The sequence below is a fragment of the Oncorhynchus gorbuscha genome, linkage group LG03 (assembly GCF_021184085.1).
Source record: "Oncorhynchus gorbuscha isolate QuinsamMale2020 ecotype Even-year linkage group LG03, OgorEven_v1.0, whole genome shotgun sequence".
NCBI classification, from domain to species: Eukaryota; Metazoa; Chordata; class Actinopteri; order Salmoniformes; family Salmonidae; genus Oncorhynchus; species Oncorhynchus gorbuscha.
In genome coordinates this window covers 71,656,063-71,683,963 of record NC_060175.1, presented here as the reverse complement: position 1 = coordinate 71,683,963, position 27,901 = coordinate 71,656,063, and the positions used below count along the sequence as shown (strand labels likewise).

Below are 27,901 nucleotides of genomic sequence, written 5' to 3'. Positions count from 1 at the left end.
TATTGATAGATCTTACTAGTTAATTATTTATTTTTTTACTCTCAAGCCACAAAGTATTGCCTCTCGAGATAAAAGGCGTATATGGTTTCTTTATCTGGAATTATTTTAAAATGTGTTGATTTATCGATGTTTTGTATTTATTTGCGTACTTTCTGTATACCCACATTTACGTTAAATGATTGATTCATCTATTTACAGTGATTGTAGGTAGTTCCACTCCACTCCAGTAGGTGGCGATAACGTGCCTTTGCTGTAGTTGTCAACCACCACAAAACTGACAAGGACGTGAAAATTACAAAATTTACTCCTTTTCCATTCATTGGCTAGGTCATTTAATTGGATAGGTCGGAGAAAACAGCTAACTAACTAGATTTTGTAACATTTAAGTACATATTCATTGCTATACATCGAAGGACCAAGATGCAAGAAGACTGGTTATAAATCAGTCCACCCTTTCGTGGTAAGACTTCTCCAGTGATGCTAACGTTCGTTGGCTAATGTTAGCTAGCTGCTAACGTTGTTACATTCACGTGAGACAACGTGAAGCATCGGAGCCTTCTAGCTATCTACCTTTGTAGCTAACTCTTTAGCTAGCTATGTCATCTCCAAAGTCAGAGAGAAACTTGTAAAACCAGCGCAAATGTCACTTGTGGTTAGTTAACGGCAGCAAACTACCCGCCATTAGCCAGTCTTTGGCAAATGACAGGAGTGGGATGTTCGCTAAAAGACCGGTAACCCAGACTACACAAACTCGCTACCCCACAATAATACCAAAGTCAATATCAGCATGTGAAATATTTAGCTAGCTATACAATTTCACAATTGTCAACGTGATTCCAGTTTTCGCAAGGCCAACGGCCCTTTCACACAGAAACAAACAGGGCGAGTAGGACAAGACGAGAAGCAAAAATCACGGAAAAACTGAGCTGATTAATTTGGTTCACTGTTTCGTTTTAGCACATGTCGGTGAAATATATATACTCCGTCATGACGATATACAAGGTCTGTGGTCTAATCTCTAGGCAAATTATCCCTCCAGTCATGAGAACGTTATCATGACGTCGCACGTTTCATTTTTTAGGGTGGATTATCCCTTAGGTCACTGCGGTAACGTTAATGTAGTCTGTTTGACCACTGCAGCCTCAGCTGAGTCTCTTGCGAAATGTAGGTGAATGGTAACGATCAAGTTATTGTCTAGCTAACTAGATAAACTAACATTAGCCTAATATTTTCCCTGAAGGTTGATCTAACAAGTAGGTAAGGTAAGTGGCACCTACCCTCAGTTTTACTCAATGCTGAATCGCTTTTGATGGGAATTTTTATACTCTTTACACAAAAGGTCAAATAGCTTATAGTTGTCCTTTTTCACATATGTACACGTGTGAAATGTAAATGTTTTTTTGTTTGTTGCAAATCCAGCTCTCCCTGAGGAACCCTCGGACTGTTGGGTCAAGGGCCAGGGATCACAGGCAGTCATCCAGGGGGAGTGGTGCCTATGCACATAGTCAGGCAGTTCGCTACAGATTGTACATAAACCAGATAATGTGATTAGTGCTTTTAAGACAACTAGGAATCCATTAGTTAACATGTGCATACTCTTTTTGCCTATAGCTTCCTATTGGTTGATTCTGATATTTTTCAAGTGGGAAACGGAGCAATTTTATTTTGTCTCGAAAGCGGCATTAAAGGGAAAATCTACCCAAACTCCTTTTTTTTCATTAGTCAACTGTTGATACAGTCCCAAATTGTGTTGCATGTCAGCAGTCACATTTTCAAGATATTGCACGTTTGACTGCTTTAATGCAAAACACATTTGAGATTGCAATTGAGAATTGACTGCAAAGAGTAGGCTGTGGCTGAAAAAGACATCTGAATTTTACATGGGCTACAACATGCTTGTGGCTTGAACTTTGTCATTACTGACAGGGCAGTAGTCCATGTGAACCATGGCTGTCTGACACTGGGAATGGGGACAGCTGCCAAAAGCAAATCATGCTTGTCCTTACAGTGTAGGCCTTACTGAAGGTGACTCACAGAGCTGCTCTCTCTCGCTCTCTCTGTTGAACACTTATTGGCTGATTCACTAGGGTTGGGTAGGTTTAGGATCATATTGAACAATAATAAATTAAGATTCTGTACTTTGAGCTTTTTACTATCATTATTAAGACTGCACTCTAAGATCATTTTCGATATTATGAGTTGATGCATTGCTTGCTGATGTCAACTCTACAATATGACAAAAATAAGGTTTCAGGAGTTGTAGTTAAATCACTCAGGCACTTTAATCACAGATTACCATGGAGTTTTGGTAGATTATCAGATGGCAATGTCTAAGGCTTCTGTTAGGTTGACACCTGACACTAGTAACCTGGTGCCAAGAGCTCCTGGTGACAGTCAATTGGCTGTGAAGTCTGGCACTCCTGCAGAGCACGTGCCAGTGCATGTGCTTTTTGGCTTAGACCTGTAGGCCCATACTGTCTGTCTCCAGGACTACAAAAATGCTTTGATAGAAGACACTATCTTTTTATATCTATCAGGAAGTCAAACGAACCCGGTTGAGATGTGTTTACGATGGTTGTGTGATTGACTAGGCTACTGCATGAGTAATATAGGCTATATGACGACGTCATTAGTTAAGATTAAAACTAGGGCCGGGAATTTAACCTTTATTTAACTAGGCAAGTCAGTTAAGAACAAATTCTTATTTAAAATGACGGCCGAGGAACAGTGGGTTAACTGCCTTGTTCTGTGGCAGAACAGATTTTTTTTCCTTTATCAGCTCGGGGATTCGATCTAGTAACCTTTCGGTTACTGGCCCAATGCGCTAACCACTAGGCTACCTTCCGATACTATATGTAGGCCTATTGCGATTCTCAAGATTTATTGTGATTTTATGTTCCAAAAATATTGCTCACCATATGTTTGCTGCAGTGGGCCAATTCCACGGTAACAAAGTGATGCTGAGACTCACGTTATTCACTTTAAAATGTATGCCAAACAAAAAGCAATGATTTCAAAGTGAAAACAACAACTCGATGCACAAGGTCTAATTTAAAAAGAAACTCCTCGGACTTTGACAAACACATTTTACTTGAAGAACAGTGCAGATGTGAAGTTTGTTAAAATAATCACAGATTGTGCTTTTGATGCCGTCATTCTGTTACCAAACTATGCATATGCACTGAAACATTTTAAAGTGGAAAATGTGAGTCGCGGGCGGCATCACTCTATTAATGTGGAATTGCCCAGAGGGACAAGAGAGACATGAGAAAACAAGCTTTGATCCGTCATGGAAATAAAAGTGCTGAAAACAAATTCGCTCACTATTGAAAAAAGATGGAGAACAAGATGTGTAGGGAAAATACTGGTGTTTTTATGCAGTTACAGCCAACTAACACAAGTAATATTGCGTTATAGCGTTAAATAATATCCCGATATGTGACTATTGACCCCCCCTCAATCACAAGTTAAAAATCAGCTGATTGACCCATTAGCCTATTGTTTGTCAATGTTATTTATGGAAACTAAACTGATTCTATTCTAGCTGGTTTTCATTCTGAAGTTGATTTTTCTCCTTTGTAATTGTCATCTGATAATGAGGTGTCGTTCAGCTCCAAAAATATTCACAATCTATCTTGCTTGCATATGGTACCCAAATCTAAAGCAATCTCCTGAAAAAGTCAACTGTAAAACAAGTTTAGAGTGGATATTAGCCTATAGCCTAGGCTTACTAGCTGAAAAGGGATCTGGAAACATCCCGGTTTCCTTTCTGTGGGATCCTAATAGGAGAGTGAATGTATTGTTTACATCCTCACCATTTTGAACAGAGCAGCATTTTTCCTATTAGCAGCTGGCATTCAAAGGACCGTTCTACTCTACATTTGACTCCCCAATGAACAATGTAGCCTACGTTTTAAATAGGGGTCAGTTAATGAAGTTTAGTTTTTCTGCTACTATTTGACTAGTAAGGTGTCTTGTCATTCCTTCTGTTTTCACTGTTGAAACACTTCGAATGCCTTCTACAATTTGTATTTTACAGCAGGTAGGCTAAGAAATGTAGCCTAATCACATAACATGGTATTATCTTTTTTTTTAAAGACCTTGTCAACTGGAATATGATAAGGATTTGACTTTGTTTTATTTTCTCCCTGGGTTTTTAACTTTCAGTTCGGATTAGTCGCTCGCTAAGCCTATCCTTCCAATGCCATCACCGTTTCAGAGGAAGCTAGGGCCTACATATTAGTGACAGCCTACATTTGTAAATGATTTCATCCTTTTTTCCCTCTTTTTTTTTTTTTCTCTTTTTAATTTTTTTTTTTTAACCTAGGATGATCTGTTTTCAGTATTACACATTTTGTCTCTTTGCTCTCTTTTTCAGTGCAATGTCTCTGGTTTTCACACGACCTAACCCCAACGCTATTGGCAAGAAAGACAAAAGACTCATGGCGGAGGTGAACGCCAGCCCGCTCAAGCACTTTGTCACGGCCAAGAAGAAAATCAACGGTATCTTCGAGCAGCTGGCCGCGTACATCAAAGAAAGCTCCTACTTTCTGGAAGGTAGCTACCAGCCTTCCACCTTACCACAAGTTGTGGTCGAGAAAGCTGGCTTTCGTTTACACCATTGAACAGCACAATGTTTTGTGGTTTGGAATTGATTGACACTTGCCTGTTCTATTGGCAGCTAGGTTTCAGTCCAAACAGTACTGTGTGTAGAGTACAACGGAAATATTATTCCGTCTGTCTTTGGCACTCAACACCCACACATGTCATTCACTTAAGTGAATTTTCCGGCTCAAGTTTGCTTTGTAGTGCTGATTACAATGTATTTATGCCACATTCTCTCAGTATTGGTCCAGTTTAGAGGTGTGTGTACAGTGGGGCAAAAAAGTATTTAGTCAGCCACCAATTGTGCAAGTTCTCCGACTTAAAAAGATGAGAGGCCTGTAATTTATCATAGGTACACTTCAACTATGACAGACAAAATGAGGGAAAAAAATCCTGAAAATCACATTTGTAGGATTTTTAATGAATTTATTTGCAAATTATGGTGGAAAATAAGTATTTGGTCAATAACAAAAGTTTCTCAATACTGTTATATACCCTTTGTTGGCAATGATAGAGGTCAAACGTTTTCTGTAAGTCTTCACAAGGTTTTCACACACTGTTGCTGGTATTTTGGCCCATTCCTCCATGCAGATAGTTGAAGTGTACCTATGATAAATTACAGGCCTCGTCTTTTTAAGTGGAAGAACTTGCACAATTTGGTGGCTGACTAAATACTTTTTTCCCCCAGTGTATGTGTGTAATAATGACAATTACAACAATACTGAATCAACACTTTTTTTATTTTAACTTAATATAATACATCAATAAAACCAATTTAGCCTCAAATAAATAATGAAACATGTTCAATTTGGTGTAAATAATGCAAAAACAAAGTTTTGGAGAAGAAAGTAAAAGTGCAATATGTGCCATGTAAAAAAGCTAACGTTTAAGTTCCTTGCTCAGAACATGAGATCATATGAAAGCTGGTGGTTCCTTTTAATGAGTCTTCAATATTCCCAGATAAGAAGTTTTAGGTTGTAGGAATTATAGGACTATTTCTCTCTATACCATTTGTATTTCATTAACCTTTGACTATTGGATGTTCTTATAGGCACTTCAGTATTGCCAGTGTAACAGTATAGCTTCTATCCCTCTCCTCGCCCCTACCTGGGCTCGAACCAGGGACACATCGACAACAGCCACCCTCGAAGCAACATTACCCATCGCTCCACAAAAGACACGGCCCTTGCAGAGCAAGGGGAACAACTACTTCATGATCTCAGAGCGAGTGACGTCACCGATTTGAAACGCTATTAGCGCGCACCCCGCTAACTAGCTAGCCATTTCACATCGGTTACACCAGCCTAATCTCGGTTGTTGCTAGGCTTGAAGTCATAAACAGCTCAATGCTTGAAGCACAGCGAAGAGCTGCTGGCAAATGCATGAAAGTGCTGTTTGAATGAATGCTTACGAGCCTGCTGCTGCCTACCACCACTCAGACTGCTATATCAAATCATAGACTTAATTATAACATGATAATACACAGAAATACGAGCCTTAGTTTCCAGATTTTACCATATTAATGACCTATCTTTTCGAAAACAACGTTTATTCTTTCAGTGAAATACGCAACCGTTCCCTATTTTATTGAATGGGTGGCATCCCTAAGTTTAAATATTGCAGTCACATTGCACAACCTTCAATATTATGTCATACTTATGTACACTTCTGGCAAATTAATTGCAGTCTTTGTTAGGAAGAAATGGTCTTCACACAGTTCGTAACGAGCCAGGCGACCCAAACTGCTGCATATATCCTGACTCTGCTTGCACGGAATGCAAGAGAAGTGACACAATTTCCCTAGTTAAAAGAAATTCATGTTAGAAGGCAATATTAACTAAATATGCAGGTTTAAAAGTATATACTTGTGTATTGATTTTAAAGAAAGATTTTTATGGTTAGGTACATATTGGTGCAACAACAGTGCTTTTTTTGTGAATGCGCTTGTTAAATCATCACCCGTTAGGTGAAGTAGGCTGTGATTCAATGAGAAATTAACAGACACTGCATTATATGCAACCTAGGACAAGTTGGATAAACTAGTAATATCATCAACCATGTGTAGTTAACTTGTGATTATGTTAATATAAGTTTAATGCTAGCAAGCAACTTACCTTGGCTCCCTGCTGCACTCGCGTAACAGGTAGTCAGCCTGCCACGCAGTCTCCTCATGGAGTGCAATGTAATCGGCCACAATCGATGTCCAAAAATGCTGATTACCGATTGTTATAACTTCAAATCGGCCTTAATTAATCGGCCATTTCGATTAAACGGTCGACCTCTCGCCTAGTTCCTAGGGGTTTGCAATGGTTGTGTGATTACATTTTTTCCTACTTCCTACAGACACCTATAGGAATGAGGAGCTGGACCCGGTCACGACAGAGGAGCAGGTTCAGGAGGTGCACGGTTACCTGTCAAAGGTGGCAGGGATCGGAGAGGTGCTGGCACGCAGACACATGAAGTGTGTCTTCTTCGGAAGGTACATTCCCTCCACCGCGTAATGACCACTGGTGATGCCGCCACCAGTCATTGGAGTTCGGAATCTGCACGTTTTCCCCGCTATTCATTTTTCAATGAATCACACAATCAAATGTGTCTCTCTAAAAATGGGTTGGACTACTGCTCATTTCTGGAAAATGCTCTAGACCTGTTTTAAATGTTCCTCACTCATCAGTGTGTTCTACTTTATAGGACAAGTAACGGGAAGAGCTCAGTGATCAACGCCATGCTGTGTGATAAGGTGCTCCCCTCTGGGATAGGACATACCACCAACTGTTTCCTGCAGGTGGAGGGGACAGACGGCAATGAGTCCTTCCTGCTCACAGAGGGGTCAGAGGAGAAGAAGAGCATCAAAGTCAGTACCTCCACACGAGGTTAAAGAGAAACTTTTTAATATAGCAACAGGAACAAGTGTTTCTTTTTTGGAATCAAATTAATTGTCGGTAAAAAAACAAACACGACGTTACTTAAAGCTCTTTGAAGTTGGATACTGCACCCTGGAAGACTTCTCTGAACTCTTCGCACGCTAGCTAAGTGCACACACACACAATACGTTTGCGAGGTGCTGACTAATGGGGGGGGGGAAACCTACTTTATGAAAAATTAAGTCGCACATGTGTCCTCCCAGAAATGTATTGAAGATAACAAACACCCCTTTTTATAGGAAGTTTAAGATTTAAATTGAATGTAGTTTGTTGAGATAAGAACATGCTCTCAACCTTTTGATGTGTTCAAATCTCCCAAGCCCATCTTAGTTTAGGCATTGTAATTACTGTGATGCAATGCCCATCTAAGTATAACAGCAGTAAAACAGGTGGCTTGTACTTCTGTACTGTATGAATACATTTCTACTTGTCCTACAGCAGATGAAGTCAGATCTGTCACGGTGGCTTTCTGTTGAGCAGTTGTCTTATTTAGTAAACGGTGGGTGGCCCGGTAAACCAATAGTCCTCCATCAAAACCATGACTCTCACTGGTTATCCAGCACCTATTTATTTTTTTTGTAATTGTACACAAGCAAACCTCTCTTAGCCAGTTGCACCACAGTTTAACGAGTACCACACCTTTGTCACTTGGAAAGTAGACCTCTCTTAATGAAATATAGCTACTTCTTATCAATGTTATTTTATTCTTTAAAATACCAGCATCCCGGAATGCTGGTGGAATGTATCACATAATCGCCTAAAGGAGCCCAGAAATATCCACTTCCCTGTTGACTGTAGTTTATGACCCAGAAATGGCCGTGTGCCTATGATATGCATCCTGATCAAACCTGTTACTGACCCGCGTCTCCAGACATAGCAACAGAATCAACAAAACACCAGCAACCCTGAATGCTCTCAGCTGCTCTTATCATGTGTTCACATTCCAGCTGTGTAAGTCCTAACCAGATGGGATGGTGTAGCGCTTTGGTAGCCATGCTGGTTAAGTGTGCCTTGAATTCTAAATAAATCAGTGTCACCAGCAAAGTACCCCCCAAACCATAACACCACCTCCTCCATGCTTCACAGTGGGAACCACACATGCAGAGATCATCAGACCAAAGGACAGATTTCCCCTGGTCTAATGTCCATTGCTCATATTTCTTTGTTTGAGCAAGTCTCCTTATTGCTGTCCTTTAGTAGTGGTTTCTTTGCAGCAATTCCACCATGAAGTCCTGATTTCACGCAGTCTCTGAACAGTTCATGTTGAGATCTGTTGTGTCTGTTACTTGAACTCTGAAGCATTTATTTGGGCTGCAATTTCTGAGGCTGGTAAACTAATGAACTTATCCTCTGCAGCAAAGGTAACTCTGGGTCTTCCTTTCCTGTGGCGATCCCCATGAGGGCCAATTTCATCATAGCACTTGATGGTTTTTGCGACTGCACTTGAAGAAACTTTCAAAGTTCTTTATTTTCCGTATTGACAGACCTTGTCTTAAACTAAAAATGCACTGTCGTTTCTCTTTGCTTATTTGAGCTGTTCTTTGCCATATGGACTTGGTCTTTTACCAAATAGGGCTATCTTCTGTATACCACCCCTACCTTGTCACAACACAACTGATTGGCTGAAACGCATTAAGAAGGAAAGAAATTCCACAAATGTAACTTTGAACAAGGCACACCTGTTAATTTAAACTCATTGCAGGGGACTACCTGCAATGAAGCTGGTTGAGAGAATGCCAAGCAAGTGCAAAGCTGTCAAGGCAAAGGGTAGCTACTTTGAAGAATCTCTAATATAAAATAAACGAATCAAAATATAACACTTTTTTTTGTTATTTCATAGTTTTAATGTCTTCACTGTTATTCTTCAATGTAAAAATAAAACTCTTGAATGAGAAGGTGTATCCAAACTTTTGACTGTACTGTAGGTCTGTGTGAAGCATGTTGGCTGCTAACAGCTTCCCCAGGCCTCTCCTCTCTCCCCATGGGGACGAAACCCCGGCAAGCCGGTCATTTCCGCTAGCTAATGATCAACACAGACCTCTGCTCATAGGAAAAATCTCTGCCTGGCTACTTTATTTGTTGGCACAGATGAGTAACCTTTTTGATGCAACCTTTTTCCCTTGAATCCTTATCTCTATGGAAATATGTTATGTCATCGTGGTATTGTTGCTATGGGTTTAAATAGGGAAACACGTGCCAATAGATTATGAATATATTTCCTTCCTGGTAATCTGTCCTTTTATTGCAATAACTCATACAATCAAATGTAGTCAAATTTCAAATGTGAACACATGTTATTATATGTTTTGTCTCTCTCTTGCACAATCACTTTCTATTTCTGTCTCGCTCACTGTTTCTCAGACGGTGAACCAGCTAGCCCATGCTCTACATCAAGATGAGGACCTGGATGCAGGAAGCCTGGTGTGTGTCATGTGGCCTAAAGTCAAGTGTGCCCTGCTTAGGGACGACCTGGTGCTGGTGGACAGGTGAGGGCAACACACACCACACATCTAAAAGGATCAGGTAGACCATTCCCTTCTGGCATTCAGTTATTTTAGCACAACCAGGGGTCCTCTGGAAGTGCTCGGAGGTTGATGTTGGAATGGGTACCACTCTTCACTTCGCCCTTAAGTTTTGTATGCCTACTCCTCCTCTACAAACTACTAACTTGATCAACTCTATGTGAAGGAGATGTCGTGCTGCATGAGGCAAATGGTGTTCACACCAGATACTGACTGGTTTTCTGATCCACGCCTCTACTTTTCGTTTTAAGATGTCCGACTAAGAGATGCATATCTGAAATCCATAGATAAGGGCCCAAGGCATTTACTTCATTTGACTGATATGACCTGTAACTCAGTAAAATCATTGAAATCGTTTCATGTAGCGTTTTATTTTTGTTCAGTATAGTTTCTACTGTGGCCTTGTGACTTGAAGTCATCCCATATTTCTGCTCCTACAGCCCCGGTATTGACGTCACGACAGAGCTGGACAGCTGGATCGACAAGTTCTGCCTGGACGCCGACGTCTTTGTCCTGGTGGCAAACTCTGAGTCCACTTTGATGCAGACGGTAAGAAACATGTTTCTACTCTAGAAAGAAATCCACTCGGCCCGAACTTGCATGTTGACCAAATGCCATGTCTGAGGGTATATTGGATTTTGAATAGACAAATGCTACTCTTTGCAGGAGAAGTCATTCTTCCACAAGGTCAACGAGCGTCTCTCCAGTCCAAACATCTTCATCTTAAACAACCGCTGGGATGCCTCTGCCTCGGAGCCGGAGTACATGGAGGAGGTGAGTTAGCGGTGGCAGTCATTGCCACGCTGAGGTTAGTTTTAGCGGTGGCAGTCATTGCCACGCTTTAGCGGTGGCAGTCATTGCCACGCTGAGGTTAGTTTTAGCGGTGGCAGTCATTGCCACGCTGAGGTTAGTTTTAGCGGTGGCAGTCATTGCCACGCTGAGGTTAGTTTTAGCGGTGGCAGTCATTGCCACGCTGAGGTTAGTTTTAGCGGTGGCAGTCATTGCCACGCTGAGGTTAGTTTTAGCGGTGGCTTTCAGGGCCAAAACTTATTTTTATTTTAGGACTAATCTTGCAAGATTCTTTAAAATTGACCAAACAACTTTATAATATGTTCACATTTTCACAACACACTGTTCCAATCAACAGAAAGAATACACTGACATATTGACACGTCAGGAAAACACTTGTTCATTACAGAACACGGGCCCTGAATACAAAATAAAGTGTGTGTGTGGGGGAACTCGGGCGGGCTTCATTTTTTTATTTTTTTAACAGAATTAGGATCACAAAGCTGCCCTAACAGGTCCTGATCATCATCATAAAGGGAAAGTGTTTGATTAAATACTTACAGCATTGTTGCATTAGTAGGAGATATGCATCTTTCAAATGATTTGCCACGGATATAAAGCGCTCCGCACGTCATCTTTGTTAACAGTTGGGAAAATTGTCAGTGAGACGGAAGCGACAGCAGCTAAGTCCTGTATGGCAATACTTTGAGAAGTTTTTAAAGGAGAAGGTGGTGAAATGCAAACTTTGCGAGGTGAAATTGAGCTACTGTGGCAGTACAGGTGCAATGCTGAAAGGGAGGCACCGTGAGACTGAGAAAATCACAACACTGATTACAGAAATGATTGCATTTGATATGCAGCCATTGTCAAAGGTAGAGGATGTCAGCTTCAATGTTGCCCTAATGGAAACATACAACAAGATGCCATGTCGAAAAATTGTGACGGTCCGGATGGAGAAATAGTACAAAGCGCACCGTACGTGGCGTTAACAGATTGTTGGATGTCTATGAACACGCTGTTACATATAGCACTGCAACGATCCATCACAATGATTAGAAGTGAGAACATGGAGAGGCACACAGAGAATTGTTGCTGAATGGGTGGGGAACACTGGTAAGGGTTTGGACTAGATGGCGCAACCACAGTCAATTGGCTATATTGTAAAGATTCATGAATTTTTGTTGCTTTTTGGTTTTAATCAAATAAAAATAGTTGTCACATACACATGGTTAGCAGATGTTAATGCGAGTGTAGAGAAATGCTTGTGCTTCTAGTTCCGACAATGCAGTAATATCCAACGAGCAATCTAGCCTAACAATTTCACAACGACTACCTTATACACACAAGTGAAGGAATGAATAAGAATACGGACATAAAAAATGCAGTGGATGGTATAGAGTACAGTATATACATATGAGATGAGTAATGTAGGGTAAGTAAACATTATATGAAGTGGCATTGTTTAAAGTGGCTAGTGATGTATGTCATAAATATATTTTTCCATTATTAAAGTGGCTGGATTTGAGTCAGTAAGTTGGCAGCTGTTGGCTGTTTTAGTCTGATGGCTTTGAGATAGAAACTGTTTTTCAGTCTCTCGGTCCCTGCTTTGATGCACCTGTACTGACCTTGCCTTCTGGATGGTAGTGGGGTGAACCTGCAGTTGCTCGGGTGGTTGTTGTCCTTGATGATCTTTTTGGCCTTCCTGAGACATCGGGTGGTGTAGGTGTCCTGGGGGGCAGGTAGTTAGCCCCCGGTAAATGCGTTGTTCTGACTTTACTACCCTCTGGAGAGCCTTACGGTTGTGGGCGGAGAAGTTGCCGTACCAGGCGGTGATAGAGCCGAACAGGATGCTCTCGATTGTGGATCTGTAAAAGTTTGAGTGTTGTTGGTGACAAGCCGGATTTCTTCAGCCTCCTGATGTTGAAGAGACGCTGCTGCTCCTTCACCACGCTGTCTGTGTGGGTGGACCATTTCAGTTTGTCTGTGATGTGTACGCCGAGGAACTTAACTTTCTACCCTCTCTGTGGATAGGGGGGTGTTCCCTCTGCTGTTTCCTGAAGTCATTGTTGGTAATCAAGCCTACCACTGTAGTGTCGTCTGCAAACCTGATGATCGAGTTGGAGGCGTGCATGGCCACACAGTCGTGGGTGACCAGGTAGTACAGGAGAGGACTGAGAACGCACCCTTGTTGGGCCCCAGTGTTGAGGATCAGCAGGGTGGAGATGTTGTTACCTACCCTCACCACCTGGGGGTGGCCTGTCAGGCAGTCCAGGACCCAGTTGCACAGGGTGAGGTCGAGACCCAGGGTCTTGAGCTTGATGGGGAGTTTGGAGGGTACCATTATGTTAAATGCTGAGCTGTAGTTGATGAACAGCATTCTCCCATAAGTATTCCTCTTGTCCAGATGTGTTAGGGTAGTGTGATTGCGTCGTCTGTGGACCTGTTGGGGCGGTAAGCAAATTGGAGTGGGTCTAGGGTGTCAGGTAGGGTGAAGGTGATATGGTCCTTGACTAGTCTCTCAAAGCACTTCATGTTGACGGAAGTGACTGCTACGTGGCGGTAGTCATTTAGCTCCATTACCTTAGCTTTCTTGGGAACAGGAACAATGGTGGCCCTCTTGAAGCATGTGGGGACAGAAGACTGGGATAAGGATTGATTGAATATGTCCGTAAACACACCATCCAGGTTAGGCATCAGTGTGGTTGGGTTTAAAATAAAAAATGTAAGACTATCAACTGTAGAAATGGACAGGGTTTATGACTTTGTGGCTGTGGTAACTAGTGACAACCCTATGGTAGGTTGCCAGAACTGCGGTAGATTGATTTGCGTGATTTGCAGTCATACACAGGACCATATCTGAATTGTGAATTCACATCATTTTTTTATTTTTATCGTTTGAACGAGAGAAGTTTGAAACATGAACATTTGTCACATACCCAGACCGGACCTTCTCAAATCGTATTTAAAATAGATGGTGAACAATCTATTCCTATTATTGACTGAATCTCTCTTACCAAATGAATCCGGTTGCGAATGGAGTTTGGACGGTTTTAAAATGGTGTACATTGTGAACTGTGAGTTAGAATTAGCCGTCAGGGTTACAATGAGAATTCTGAGCTGAATTAGCGTTAGCTTTGACCCTTAGATCATGGTTACACCAGATACCAGTGTTTTGGTGAGAATTAGCAATATTTTATTTTGGCTAATAATTGCACTAGTAAATGGAAGAGGTGAAAGGTGTTCTGGGTAACATTATACAAGGAGAGGCTAGGTGGGTTTGTGCCAGATTCTGGGTCGTGGTTGAGCCGAGTACATGGTGTAACTACTCCCTGCAAGAGTACAGTATTAGATTCAGCAATTAAGTTAATGTTGAGGTAGGGTTGGCACTAGGGTCTGCCAAAGTGTTGATTTCAAGTATAGGGTTGCACCTCACATGGCCGTATCATGCCGGTGGTTGAGCGAGGCCTTTTGGGCTTGTGATACTCAACTCACCACTCTCTGTGCCGTCTACTTCACCCAAAGAAGTTGGATGTTATCTTGAACGTCTTCTATTGGCCAGGAGAGGTTGTAATCCACCACAGTCTTGTTAATAACTTATACATTTACATTTGAGTCATTTTAGCAGGTGCTCTTATCCAGAGAGACTGACAGAAGCAATTTAGGTTAAAGTGCCTTTCTCAAGGGTTATGGACATTTTAGGTAACTTGGGTAAATGATCAATTTTAAACGGTTATTTGAGTCGTCCAACAAGGGAAACACTTGAGATGTTTGATATAATACAACTCAACACGGACACCTGGAGATTGGCCAGGAGACTGAACTGAGACTGACTGTCCTCAGTCTGGCTTTATGTCCTTGAAATAAATGTCAGGTTGAACATGAGGGCTGTAACGATGCCAGTATCGCAATACTTTTTCCACGGGGAAAAATAAAAACATAACTGACTCTGGTACTTTAAAAAAAACCTGCTGTACATAAATTATTGTGTGCTATGGACTTGAAAATAAATAATCGTGACTCTGGATGACAACATAATGTTTGTTTTCAACATTAGGCCCGTTTTCCTAAAGAAGTTAATAACGCTCTGCGTTTTTGTTTCCTTGGCACGACACTAACAAGTATCGCGATACTGGTAACGTCCCGGCCCTTTAGTGAACATCCCATATGTTGTGATCATTTCAGGTCTGCCAATACAACTTGTTGAAGGAAGAGCATGTGCCTGTAGGCTTGTTTACACGTTTGTATATATGTATGCATATACCATTTTTCCTGCTGTGTGTGTGTTTGAAAAGTTGCGTGTGCATCAGAAAGCGGTTTGTTTACATAGAAGTTGATACGGCCACTTGCAACTTCAAATGGCGCTCGTGTGAGTTAACATGTAATCAGACTGTCGACATATGTTAGAGATTTGATAACCTAAACCTGCTACATGCCAGTGAGGCAAGGTACAATATCCCAGATAAAGCAAGATGAATACTATTGTTGAACATAGCCATCAGTCTTACATGTCCTCATGGTCCTCACTCACAATTTGTCAAGGTCCTGACGTCAGCTATCCAGCTACAGAGCGTTCTGACGTCGGGATGCGCACACATCACTCGATGTGATGGTAAACACAAAATGGCTCTATTGAACCCGCTCACGCTGTCCCCCCCCCCCCAGGTGAGGAGGCAGCACATGGACCGCTGCAGCAGTTTCCTGGTGGACGAGCTGGGTGTGGTGGACCGGGCCCAGGCCAGCGACCGCATCTTCTTTGTGTCTGCAAAGGAGGTCCTACAGGCCCGTGTTCAGAAGGCCCAGGGGATGCCAGAAGCAGGTACACACACACACACACTTGGGTATGACACGACAAGCTTGGCATACCTGTATTTGGGGAGTTTCTCCCATTCTTCTCGATGTCGGCTCTTCCTATCATTGTGAAGCAGAATTCACCAAGCGTTGGATTGTTCACCCACTAATAGGGAACGTGAGCTGGGTTTAGACCGTCGTGAGACAGGTTAGTTTTACCCTACTCTGTCAGGTTGGATGGGGAGCCTTGCTGCACAGCTATTTTCAGGTCTCTCCAGAGATGTTCGATCGGGTTCAAGTCCGGGCTCTGGCTGGGCCACTCGAACATTCATGTCCCGAAGTCACTCCTGCGTTGTCTTGGCTGTGCTTAGTGTTGTTGTCCTGTTGGAAGTTGAACCTTTTCCCCGGTCTGAGGTCCTGGAGCAGGTTTTCATCAAGGATCTCTACTTTGCTCCGTTCATCTTTGCCTCGATCCCGACTATTCTCCCAGTCCCTGCCGCTGAAAACATCCCCACAGCATGATGCTGCCACCACCATGTTTCACCGTAGGCATGGTGCCAGGTTTCCTCCAGATGTGACGCTTGGCATTCTGGCAAAATAGTTCAATGTTGTTTCTCAAGGTCTGAGAGTACTTCAGGTACCTTTTTGCAAACTCCAAACGGGCTGTCATGTGCCTTTTACTGAGAAGTGGCTTCTGTCTGGCCACTACCATAAGGGGCTGATTGGCGGAGTGCTGCAGAGATGGAAGGTTCTCCCATCTCCACAGAGGAACTCTGGAGCTCTGTCAGTGACCATCGGGTTCTTGGTCACCTCCCTGACCACGGCTCTTCTCCGCCGATTGCTCCGTTTGACTGTCCGGCCAGCTCTAGGAAGAGTCTTTGTGGTTCCAAGCTTCTTCCATTTAAGAATGGAGGCCACTGTTCTTAGGGACCTTCAATGTTGCAGAAATGTGTTGGTAGCCTTCCCAAGATCTGTGCCTCAACACAATCTCTACGGATAATTCCTTCGACCTCATGGTTTTTTTCTCTGACATGCAGTGTCAGCTGTGGGACCTTATATAGACAGATGTGTACCTTTCCAAATCATGTCCAATCAATTGAATTTACCACAGGTGGATTTCAATAAAGATGTAGAAACATCTCAAGGATGATCAATGGAAATTGAGTCTCAATAGTAAAGGGTCTGAACACTTATGTGAATTTTTTAAAATACATTTTCAAAAATGTTTAAACCTTTTTTCGCTTTGTCATTGTGGGGTATTCTGTGTAGATTAAGATTTTAATCAATTTTAGAATAAGGCTGTAACATAATAAAATGTGGAAAAGGTCCAGGGGTCTGAATACTTCCCTAATATATTGTAAGCCACACAGGTAGACATTCACAGAAAAACAATGATCTAATATCCAAGAAAATTAGATTCCCCCCATAAAAAAAACAAAAAAACCACACTTCTTACTTGTTCAGGTGGTGCTCTGGCCGAGGGATTCCAGGCCAGGATGTTTGAGTTCCAGAACTTTGAGAGGCGCTTCGAGGTAAGGCTTTCTAATTAAATAACCTGAGTGAATGGGGTTTTCGGTTTACAATATTTAGTCTCGGTTCCCATTAGATATGTACTGAACTCTGCTCAAGTGCCGGTGCAGTTCACTTCCAATCCAACACCATTCTTTTATCACTTGTTTCACATCATGTCTGCATGCTCCAGTTAGGAGAGAGTGAGCTCTACAGTTGAAAGCCATTGAATGTGTCGAGATATTTCTGCCCATTCACTAGGCCCTCTTTTGAAACGCTCTGTTTTTCCCTGTTCTTGTAGGAGTGTATCTCTCAGTCTGCGGTGAAGACCAAGTTTGAGCAGCACACTGTGAGGGCCAAGCAGATCTCGGAGACCCTACGGCTCATCATGGACTCGGTGCACGTGGCGGCTCAGGAGCAGAGGTGAGTTTACATTTACATTTAAGTCATTTAGCAGACGCTCTTATCCAGAGCGACTTACAAATTGGTGCATTCACCTTATGAGATCCAGTGGAACAGTCACTTTACAATAGTGCATCTAAATCTTAAGGGGGGGGGATACTTATCCTATCCTAGGTATTCCTTAAAGAGGTGGGGTTTCAGGTGTCTCCGGAAGGTGGTGATTGACTCCACTGTCCTGGCGTTGTGAGGGAGTTTGTTCCACCATTGGGGGGCCAGAGCAGCGAACAGCTTTGACTGGGCTGAGCGGGAGCTGTACTTCCTCAGTGGTAGGGAGGCGAGCAGGCCAGAGGTGGATGAACGCAGTGCCCTTGTTTGGGTGTAGGGCCTGATCAGAGCCTGGAGGTACTGAGGTGCCGTTCCCCTCACAGCTCCGTAGGCAAGCACCATGGTCTTGTAGCGGATGCGAGCTTCAACTGGAAGCCAGTGGAGAGAACGGAGGAGCGGGGTGACGTGAGAGAACTTGGGAAGGTTGAACACCAGACGGGCTGCGGCGTTCTGGATGAGTTGAAGGGGTTTAATGGCACAGGCAGGGAGCCCAGCCAACAGCGAGTTGCAGTAATCCAGACGGGAGATGACAAGTGCCTGGATTAGGACCTGCGCCGCTTCCTGTGTGAGGCAGGGTCGTACTCTGCGGATGTTGTAGAGCATGAACCTACAGGAATGGGCCACCGCCTTGATGTTGGTTGAGAACGACAGGGTGTTGTCCAGGATCACACCAAGGTTCTTAGCGCTCTGGGAGGAGGACACAATGGAGTTGTCAACCGTGATGGCGAGATCATGGAACGGGCAGTCCTTCCCCGGGAGGAAGAGCAGCTCCGTCTTGCCGAGGTTCAGCTTGAGGTGGTGATCCGTCATCCACACTGATATGTCTGCCAGACATGCAGAGATGCGATTCGCCACCTGGTCATCAGAAGGGGGAAAGGAGAAGATTAGTTGTGTGTCTGCATAGCAATGATAGGAGAGACCATGTGAGGTTATGACAGAGCCAAGTGACTTGGCGTATAGCGAGAATAGGAGAGGGCCTAGCACAGAGCCCTGGGGGACACCAGTGGTGAGAGCGCGTGGTGAGGAGACAGATTCTCGCCACGCCACCTGGTAGGAGCGACCTGTCAGGTAGGACGCAATCCAAGCGTGGGCCGCGCCGGAGATGCCCAACTCGGAGAGGGTGGAGAGGAGGATCTGATGGTTCACAGTATCGAAGGCAGCCGATAGATCTAGAAGGATGAGAGCAGAGGAGAGAGAGTTAGCTTTAGCAGTGCGGAGCGCCTCCGTGATACAGAGGAGAGCAGTCTCAGTTGAATGACTAGTCTTGAAACCTGACTGATTTGGATCAAGAAGGTCATTCAGAGAGAGATAGTGGGAGAGCTGGCCAAGGACGGCACGTTCAAGAGTTTTGGAGAGAAAAGAAAGAAGGGATACTGGTCTGTAATTGTTGACATCGGAGGGATCGAGTGTAGGTTTTTTCAGAAGGGGTGCAACTCTCGCTCTCTTGAAGACGGAAGGGACGTAGCCAGCGGTCAGTGATGAGTTGATGAGCGGGGTGAGGTAAGGGAGAAGGTCTCCGGAAATGGTCTGGAGAAGAGGGGAGGGGATAGGGTCAAGCGGGCAGGTTGTTGGGCGGCCGGCCGTCACAAGACGCGAGATTTCATCTGGAGAGAGAGGGGAGAAAGAGGTCAGAGCACAGGGTAGGGCAGTGTGAGCAGAACCAGCGGTGTCGTTTGACTTAGCAAACGAGGATCGGATGTCGTCGACCTTCTTTTCAAAATGGTTGACGAAGTCGTCTGCAGAGAGGGAGGGGGGGGGGAGGATTCAGGAGGGAGGAGAAGGTGGCAAAGAGCTTCCTAGGGTTAGAGGCAGATGCTTGGAATTTAGCGTGGTAGAAAGTGGCTTTAGCAGCAGAGACAGAGGAGGAAAATGTAGAGAGGAGGGAGTGAAAGGATGCCAGGTCCGCAGGGAGGCGAGTTTTCCTCCATTTCCGAGTTCTCGGGTCAAGTCAAGTACCCAGGCTGCCTCAATTGTTAATGTCTTCCTTGATAGAAGTGATGGGGAACGGCTGCTGTGCGAGGCAACCGGTTGTGCTCCATGTTTTGTGAACCTTGTGTGTTCAGGATTCACTGCCTAGAAACCAGGGAGGAGCGCCAGGACCGCATGGAGTTCATCGACAAACAGCTGGACCTGCTGACGCTGGACTGCAAGAGCAAGATCAAGAAGATCACAGAGGAAGTAGAGCGACAGGTAGGTTTAAAATGGGCTCCCGCGCTACGATTGAATTCTAAGAATGGTCTAGTGAACTTTGTTCTTCCTGTGTGTGTGTGTGTGTGTGTGTGTGTGTGTGTGTGTGTGTTTTTACCTGTGTGTAGGTGTCCAATGCCATGGCAGAGGAGATCAGGCGACTCTTTGTGCTGGTGGATGACTTCCACATGGACTTCCATCCGTCTCAGGTGGTGCTCAAGGTGTACAAGAACGTGAGTGATTCCCTGGCCTCCCAACACAAACGAGCGCTCGCACGAGCACACACACCTCCTCCTGCTCCTTTTGCTACCGGGTGTTTATGCTTGATTCTACTAATCGGCTGTCATCGGGACTTTGATTAGCTGAATCAGGTGTGTTTGAGCAGGGCTGGAACAAAAGCCTGTATACCCAGTAGGTCTCTAGGAGGAGGATGGGCCACTGTTGCCGTAGGTCTCAATCCTTTTCAGAGTGTTAGTGGAATTCTCCCTAGGGCCTGTTTTGTCCTGGTGTCTATCTTCTCTAAGAGAACAACCCTTTGCAGGGAATTACCTGAACACACCCTGGAATTACCTGAACACACCCTTTGACATTTTAAGGGTGTGTTGAGATTGGCAAACTTCCATGAACTTGGATTGTTTTATATTTTAGGGAGTGTTCAGAATGTCATACTGTGCCGTTTGTTTTCTCTGACCAAATGTGTTGCACTATGTACAGAATAGTGTGCACATTTTGGAAATGGCTGTAGTGTAAGGGTCAGGCCAAAAGCAGTGCATTACATGGGTAATAGGGTGTCCATTTTGGACTGAACCATTGAGATTGCGGTGGTGATGTTGTACTGTGTGCGTGTTCTTTCCAGGAGCTCCACAGGCACATTGAGGAGGGCCTGGGCAGGAACATGTCTGAGAGGTGTTCCACAGCCATCACCGCCGCCCTGCAGTCCACCCAGACAGAGATGATCGGTCAGTCCCGCAGCACTCACATAATTCCAAACCCCATCCCATTCTTAAAGGAACCGTTTGGTCCACCAGCCACACTGGCTGAAATATTCCCAGTAAATTAAATTGTTGTTCAATTGTGAAACCATGTGGAGATGTTCTCAACTAGCATCCCCCTTCTCAGATGGTCTGAAGCCCCTGCTGCCAGGGCCGGTCCAGGAGCAGGTGGACAAGCTGGTGCCGAGGCAGCAGATCTTCACCCTCAGCTACGACCTGGCCTGCGACAAGTTGTGCAGTGACTTCCAGGAGGACATTGGCTTCCACTTCTCCCTGGGCTGGACCATGCTGGTCAACCGCTTTCTGGGACCCAAGAACACACGACGTGCCCTCATGGGCTACAACGACCAGGTGTGTGTGTGTGCGTGTTATTTCCTTAAGAAAAGGGTTAGGTAGAGGTAGCCCTTCACCATACATAGGATCAGTTTTACACCAGCCCCCAATCCTGACCCTAAAGGCGTCATTGTGATCGCTTCCTCAATTTTTCGACTTTTTTAAAGTATTTCTTCTTAAAGAATAGAATGTACAATGCCTCTAGTTTATTTACATTTTCTTACCCCATCAGAACCCGGAAATAAATCTAAGCTTGTTTTATGACGTAATTGTAAGCAAACACTGTATAGGCTCAAAACATGGTTAAAACTATCATTTTGATTTCATGGATGGTCAGTCCATAGCTCTTGTCTATTCATGTTGAGTGGTTCCATTTCTCCAGCACCATCCCTCAGCTATTTACCAAGTCATTGGCTGGGTGACCGCTTTGTTATTGTTTGAAAAGCATCTTGTCCCTGTAAAGAGAAGATAAAATAATACCCTTCTCAGTGGAACAAGGGGCGAATCCTCTTTGGGAGCAGACAAGCATACTCCATTCTGGGTTGTTATTCCTGTGCTTCCTCAGTGCTTTGAGATCACTCTGTCAAGTTTAACCCCATGAAGGCAGTAAAAAGAGCCACTCATGGACGGGTTGGTTGTTTAGCTACAAAACCGACGTGTGCGCAACTATGGGTCAGAATGGACTGTGTTGGCTGAGATTGTTGACATGTAAGCTATATTTCATCTATGTTTATTGAAAACAAATAGATTTGCACAATGAGCACTTGTCTCTCAAATACATTTGGTACAGTTGTTGGTTAGCGAGTGAATTTTTGCCCAAATGACGTTGACATAAAATCCAGTCAAAATGCCTCAAAACAAGACATGGTGTCAAGAACGAAGTGAAATGAGCTGAAACGAGCCACTTCCGATTCCCCACATGGCAGTTTGTCATTGTTGCAAGCGATCTGGCCCTCCAGAATCACAACAGCACTCTGACTTCTGCCCCATTTTTGAAGCGCGCACGTGGTTTTGTGACGTTGTCAGCTGACCCATCTATAGTCTGTAAACACGGAGTTCACTGGTTGCCTCTTTCCATACAGCATGTCACAGAGCAGCACCAGGCTGGCTGCTGACGTGAACTACATTCATTGCCAATGCACAATATTTGTTCAACCGCTGTGAAAGGACAATTAGAAAATCCATAAGAGTAGCAGTTTAATTCCACACACGTATCGCCACGTCAACCATGCTTAGTATCGCTTTTTAAGCTAGCTAGCATACATACATTGGCTTACGTGCGTTGCTATGGTTACACCGTACCACAAGCTGTCAGGAGCAGTCTCTCTTAAAATGGACCATAAAGTACTACATTCGATATTTGCATATGAAATGTCTTCCCGCATCGCTTCAATTGGTGCTGGCTGCATCCATATTCCGCACATTGTGGCATTGCTGACAAGTTGGTTATTTTAATGTGGGGATATCATCCCCCCCCCCCCCCCCCCCCGATTCACTTCCGGTTATCAAATCTCTGAAAGGAGGAGTATGATGATGGCGTAACGGTGGCTGTTGAAGGCTCTTACTGGTCAAGACGTAACATCAGCTACGCACGGTTTATTGACTTCATTGGTGTCTGTCCTGTAGGTTCCTCGGCCCATGGCCCTCACCCCGGTCAGCACCAGCATGCCCCCGTTCCCCCAGAACTCCATGACCCAGGAGGAGCTGATGGTCTCCATGGTGACCGGCCTGGCCTCACTCACCTCCCGTACATCCATGGGCATCATAGTCGTCGGTGGCGTGGTAAGGATAGAGGAGACGCACTCCGTGAAGGCTTTAAAGAATGTGCAAATGGTTGTTGACAATGCCCTAAACCAAAAGTATCGTCTCCGAAAACAAGTAGGAAAGGAGTTGACACTTTCAATGTTTTTCCCTGTTTAACCCAGGCATGAAATGTATGTTCTTCCTTTGCACTCAACAACGGTTCATTTGAAAATGTTAAGTATTGAAAATTTGTGTGTCAGATCTGGAAGGCAGTGGGCTGGCGTCTGATTGCCCTTTCGGTAGGGTTGTACGGCCTGCTGTACGTGTACGAGCGCCTCACTTGGACCACCAAGGCCAAGGAGAGGGCCTTCAAGCGCCAGTTTGTGGACTACGCCAGCGAGAAGCTTCAGCTCATCGTCAGCTACACCGGCTCCAACTGCAGCCACCAGGTTCAGCAGTGAGTAATGGACACCCCATCTACAGCGGTCTGTTTCGTCTGACTCCCTCACTCCTCTTCTCACTACATCCCCTCTTTTTTATTTTATTTTTTACATTTATTTCACCTTTATTTAACCAGGTAGGCAAGTTGAGAACAAGTTCTCATTTACAATTGCGACCTGGCCAAGATAAAGCAAAGCAGTTCGACACATACAACGACACAGAGTTACACATGGAGTAAAACAAACATACAGTATAAACAAGTCTATATGCAATGTGAGCAAATGAGGTGAGATAAGGGAGGTAAAGTCAAAAAAACATCCCGTCCTATCTATCTCTCCTTCTCCCTCTATCCATTTGCTCTCCATCTATTTCTCTATCTGCCCGCTGCCCTCCTACTCCACCTCAACCGAGTCTTACAAGGCCAATATAATCACCTCAACAAAGAGATGGGATGTTTGGCAGAGCTCCACACTGCCATTCTCCGTAGTTCAGTTCTGCATGTTTGACAGCTAGTATAGAATTTGCTAAAGCCTCTTCATAGAACCACTGACCAGTCAATCTGTCACACAACGTTATGTAAGCCTGCTTTATATAAATAGATTGTCTCCTGCCGTGTGGGAGTTGTTCTCTGAACATGCCTCATAGAGGCCCTCTGGTGGTGAGAGGGACTGGCAGTGGGATCTGGTTTGCCTATAAGCTACTGAGTGAGCCTATTGCTCTTTGCAGTTGTAGGTCATTCTGAAAACAAAGCTGACTTAACAGTCGTAAATAGGACCCAAGGACTCCTGATTTACGATCAGTTTTCGTTTTTTATATCACGAGGCCTAAAATGACACGGATAGGGGCAAACCGATCCTAGATGAGCACCTCTACTCAGAGATGCTTGGTACACATATGGCCCCTGAATCTCAGAGCGCTATTCCTCAAAATGCCTAAACGCTTGAGGACATGCTGAAGTTGACATGGCTCTACAGGAATTTTGTTCAGTGAGTTCACTAAGTAGAGTTGAGACTGCGTGGCCCTGAGCTGCTGGTGTGTGTCTGTCTGTGCAGGGAGCTGGCCGGCACCTTTGCTCAGCTGTGTCAGCAGGTGGACGTGACGCGGCAGAACTTGGAGGATGAGATCACCGACATGAACACGAAGATCGAACTGCTGGATGCGCTGCAGAGCAAGGCCAAATTGCTCCGGTAAGACGCTCGGTAACACACTGGTTGCATCTGAAATGGCACCCTATTCCCCATAAAACCAAGTGCCCAAAAGACTCTGGTCAGAAGTAGAGCACTGCATAGGGGATAGGGTACTATTTTGGACACTGCTCAGTCAACATTGCTCAGTGATCAAGGCTCCTTGGCATTCTCAATAACTACAACGGGCTCATAGTAAAGGGGAAAAAATAATTGGGCTTAACTGCACTGAACAAAAATAGAAACGCAACATGTAAAGTGCTGGTCCCATGTTTGATGACCTGAAATAAGAAATGTTCCGTACGCACAAAAAGCTTATTTCTCAGAAAATTGTGCTCAAATTTGTTTACTTCCCTGTTAGTGAGCAATTTATCCTTTTGTAAAGATAATCCATCCACCTGACAGGCATATCAAGAAGCTGATTAAACAGCATGATCATTAAACGGGTGCACCTTGTGCTGGGGTATATAAAAGGCCACTCTAAAATGAGCATTTTTGTCACGCAACACAATGCCACAGATGTCTCAAGTTTTGAGGGAGTGTGGAATTGGCATGCTGACTGCAGGAATGTCCACCAGAGCTGTTACCACAGAGAAATGATCTACCATAAGCCTCCTCCAATGTTTTAGAGAATATGGCAATAGGTCGAACCGGCTTCACAACCGCAGACCACATGTAACTACACCAGCCAAGGACCTCCAGGACATCCAGCTTCTTCACCTGTGGGATTTAGAGGGGTGAGGGGTGCTGAGGAGTATTTCTGTCTGTAATAAAGACCTTTTGTGGGGGAACAACTGATAAGAGAATTGTGTTCTCCAGGTACATCACCCAATTGAATTATAATACTCTTGTCTGCAAACCAGCATTTGTATTATCCGAATGAAACAGACGGAGGCCCAGCTAAATAGTCAAAGGTTTATTCACAGAACGTTCTAAAGTCAAGAATACAATTCTGACTTCTCGCGCCCATACAGCCATGCTCGCACACACACACGCACACATGCACACATGCACACATGCACACATACCCACATACACACGCACACATACCCACATACCCACACACACACACACACACATACACACATACCCACACACATGCACACACATATCCTGCTACGCACACACTGTCTGTCTCACTACCCAGCCGACAGAGATGGTGACCTTGTCCTTGAGACGTACTCCCCGTTCTCTCCCAAATCTCTAGTCAGGTCGGCACCAAGCTCAGACGGTCTGTGTTTAAAATACCATAAAGACATATTGTTTTACCCTAATTCTGACTAGGACTACACATTTATTGATTGTGATTTTATACATTCTAATCAATTCCATACAATTATGTTTCAGGTCGAATATTCAAATAATTCAATTACCAGACAATTCTCACCTATGAAAAACTCATTCTGATTGCCTGGGCCTGACTCTCACCCATTGCTGTTTCCCTGCCCAGTCATGTAAAATCCATAGATTTAGGGCTTAATGAAGTAATTTCAATTGACTGATTTTTACTTAAATGAACTGTAACGCAATCTTTGAAATTGTTGCATATGTTGCGATTTTATTTTTGTGCAGTGTGATATTAAAGTACCATCTGTTTTCATTGAAGACAAGGCACTACTACTGTCTTGATGGTGTGTACCTATCTGAGTATGGTGTTGCCTTGTCCCCTGGCAGGAATAAGGCTGGCTGGCTGGACAGTGAGTTGAACATGTTCACCCAGCAGTACTTGCAGCAGGGCCGGTAGAAGTGACCACTGACCGGCCGTGAGATGAACCGCGGAGAGAACGTTGACCGCGAAAAGACCACGACTGTTCTGTGTTAACCCGAGGGAGTCCTCGCTACCTAGACAATGGGGTCGGGGTCAATTTGGTTTTCAATGTGGTCAAATCAGGAAGTGAACTGAAATTCAATGGATGAATTTGAAAATGCTGTATCGTAACAAAATACAACAACAGAAATTGGAATGGCCTGAAAATGAATTGACACCCAACCCTGCTAGACATGGACGACCCCTTCAAATCATTCACTCTCTCCTTTAGGACGTTTTAGAATATTTTTGTTGCACTCACATTAATTTAAAGATAACATCTTTTATCAGTACATTTTATGGAAGAGGAATTGATTTGATACCAAATACAGCCATATGATATGTTGTCACGCGTTGCAAAAGATGTTGCATATCGTTTGTGTACTTGATTTGACGTTACATGCCTTTGAACACAGAAGATGATTTAAGTGCCACCCTGAAATGATGGCAATCTGAAGGTAGTCACACACAAAAAAAACTAAACCTTTTTGTTGTAAATACCAGGGAACATCCAAAAGTGCAGCAGAAATGCAAAGTGATTTATTCCTATAAGCTTACTGCACCACGGTGTGGTGGTAACTCTATATTCAGACTATGAAATGACACTGGCTATATGAAAGAGCGTAGACTAGCATACTAGGTGATGGAGGCGTTAGTCCGTTCTGAATGCACTCACATGCCTTGGGGTCGTGCACTGTATTATGTCCTGCTTGCTTTCTTTGATTTGTCTGCTGCTCCGTGTAAATCAGTGTTGGACAGAGTGGATCACGCTCTGTCCGAGCTGTTGCCTGTAGCAATTCAGCGATCATTGTTGAGAAGTTGTAGCTGTTTAGACTGCTTGTTTAGCGCTAAGACACTAAACAACCCTTTTGGGCTTTATAATAATTTACAAACGGGCTTCTATTTATTTAAAATGACAAATGCAAATAAACGACAAGTAAGGATCTTTTAAAAAAAAAAAACTTTCAGTGTGTGGTCATTGAGCCTGTGCTTTTTCATCATAGTGACTCTAAAGGATCGTTAGAGTGGAAACATCACCATTTATTTATCATGATCAAACCTCTGCACCCCAAAGCCTTGCTTCATAGCAGGTGATATTTTAGATGGCGAAAGGTACATGTACTTGCTATGTTGGCATAATCCTTCTTTCTCTTTTAAATATGATATTCATTGAAAGGCCTATTTATGACTTGTAAATGTCTCTCAACCTTAATGTCTCTGAATAGTGTCACTAATGGCAGTTGTCCTTCAGGTATATGTCTGGCTGTGCGCGCGTTGGGTCGTGGTTGTGCCAAGGCCGTTGGAAAGTGGTCTGGAAAGTTCTGAATGAAAATGTGCACTTTATACTTTGCTGCTTCTGTTTTCATTTTTTGTACTTGACAATTTGGCTTTTAGTTTATTCCCCCCCCAACCCCCTAGTTCTAGTTACAAAGCAAATACTATGTTGGATAGATGTTTGAGAGATTGTAATGTGTAAACTTGCATGCAGTGACTACTGTAATTTTGTCATGTTAACCATTCATGTAAAAAAGCTAGTTAAGTGCATTAAAGAAGTGTTGATGAAGAAGAA

The 27,901-nt window shown here is 43.8% G+C and overlaps 1 protein-coding gene across 2 annotated transcripts; it reads left to right on the top strand.

The window, feature by feature from the left end:
* Positions 1–250: 250 nt before the first annotated feature.
* mfn2 (mitofusin 2) lies at positions 251–27,901 on the top strand. Of its 2 annotated transcripts, none has more exons than XM_046343601.1 (18): positions 251–460; positions 4,379–4,557; positions 6,949–7,084; positions 7,297–7,459; positions 9,891–10,015; positions 10,492–10,600; positions 10,718–10,825; positions 15,503–15,656; positions 17,093–17,160; positions 17,439–17,560; positions 19,708–19,834; positions 19,960–20,064; positions 20,688–20,790; positions 20,951–21,174; positions 22,783–22,938; positions 23,160–23,356; positions 24,393–24,527; positions 26,199–27,901. In XM_046343601.1, the coding sequence occupies exons 2-18, from the start codon at positions 4,383–4,385 to the stop codon at positions 26,266–26,268; spliced, it is 2,277 nt and encodes a 758-aa protein (XP_046199557.1). In that variant the 5' UTR covers positions 251–460; positions 4,379–4,382; the 3' UTR covers positions 26,269–27,901. The 2 variants fall into 2 exon arrangements, with proteins under 2 accessions (XP_046199557.1, XP_046199558.1); XM_046343602.1 differs by lacking the exon at positions 251–460 and adding an exon at positions 1,105–1,262.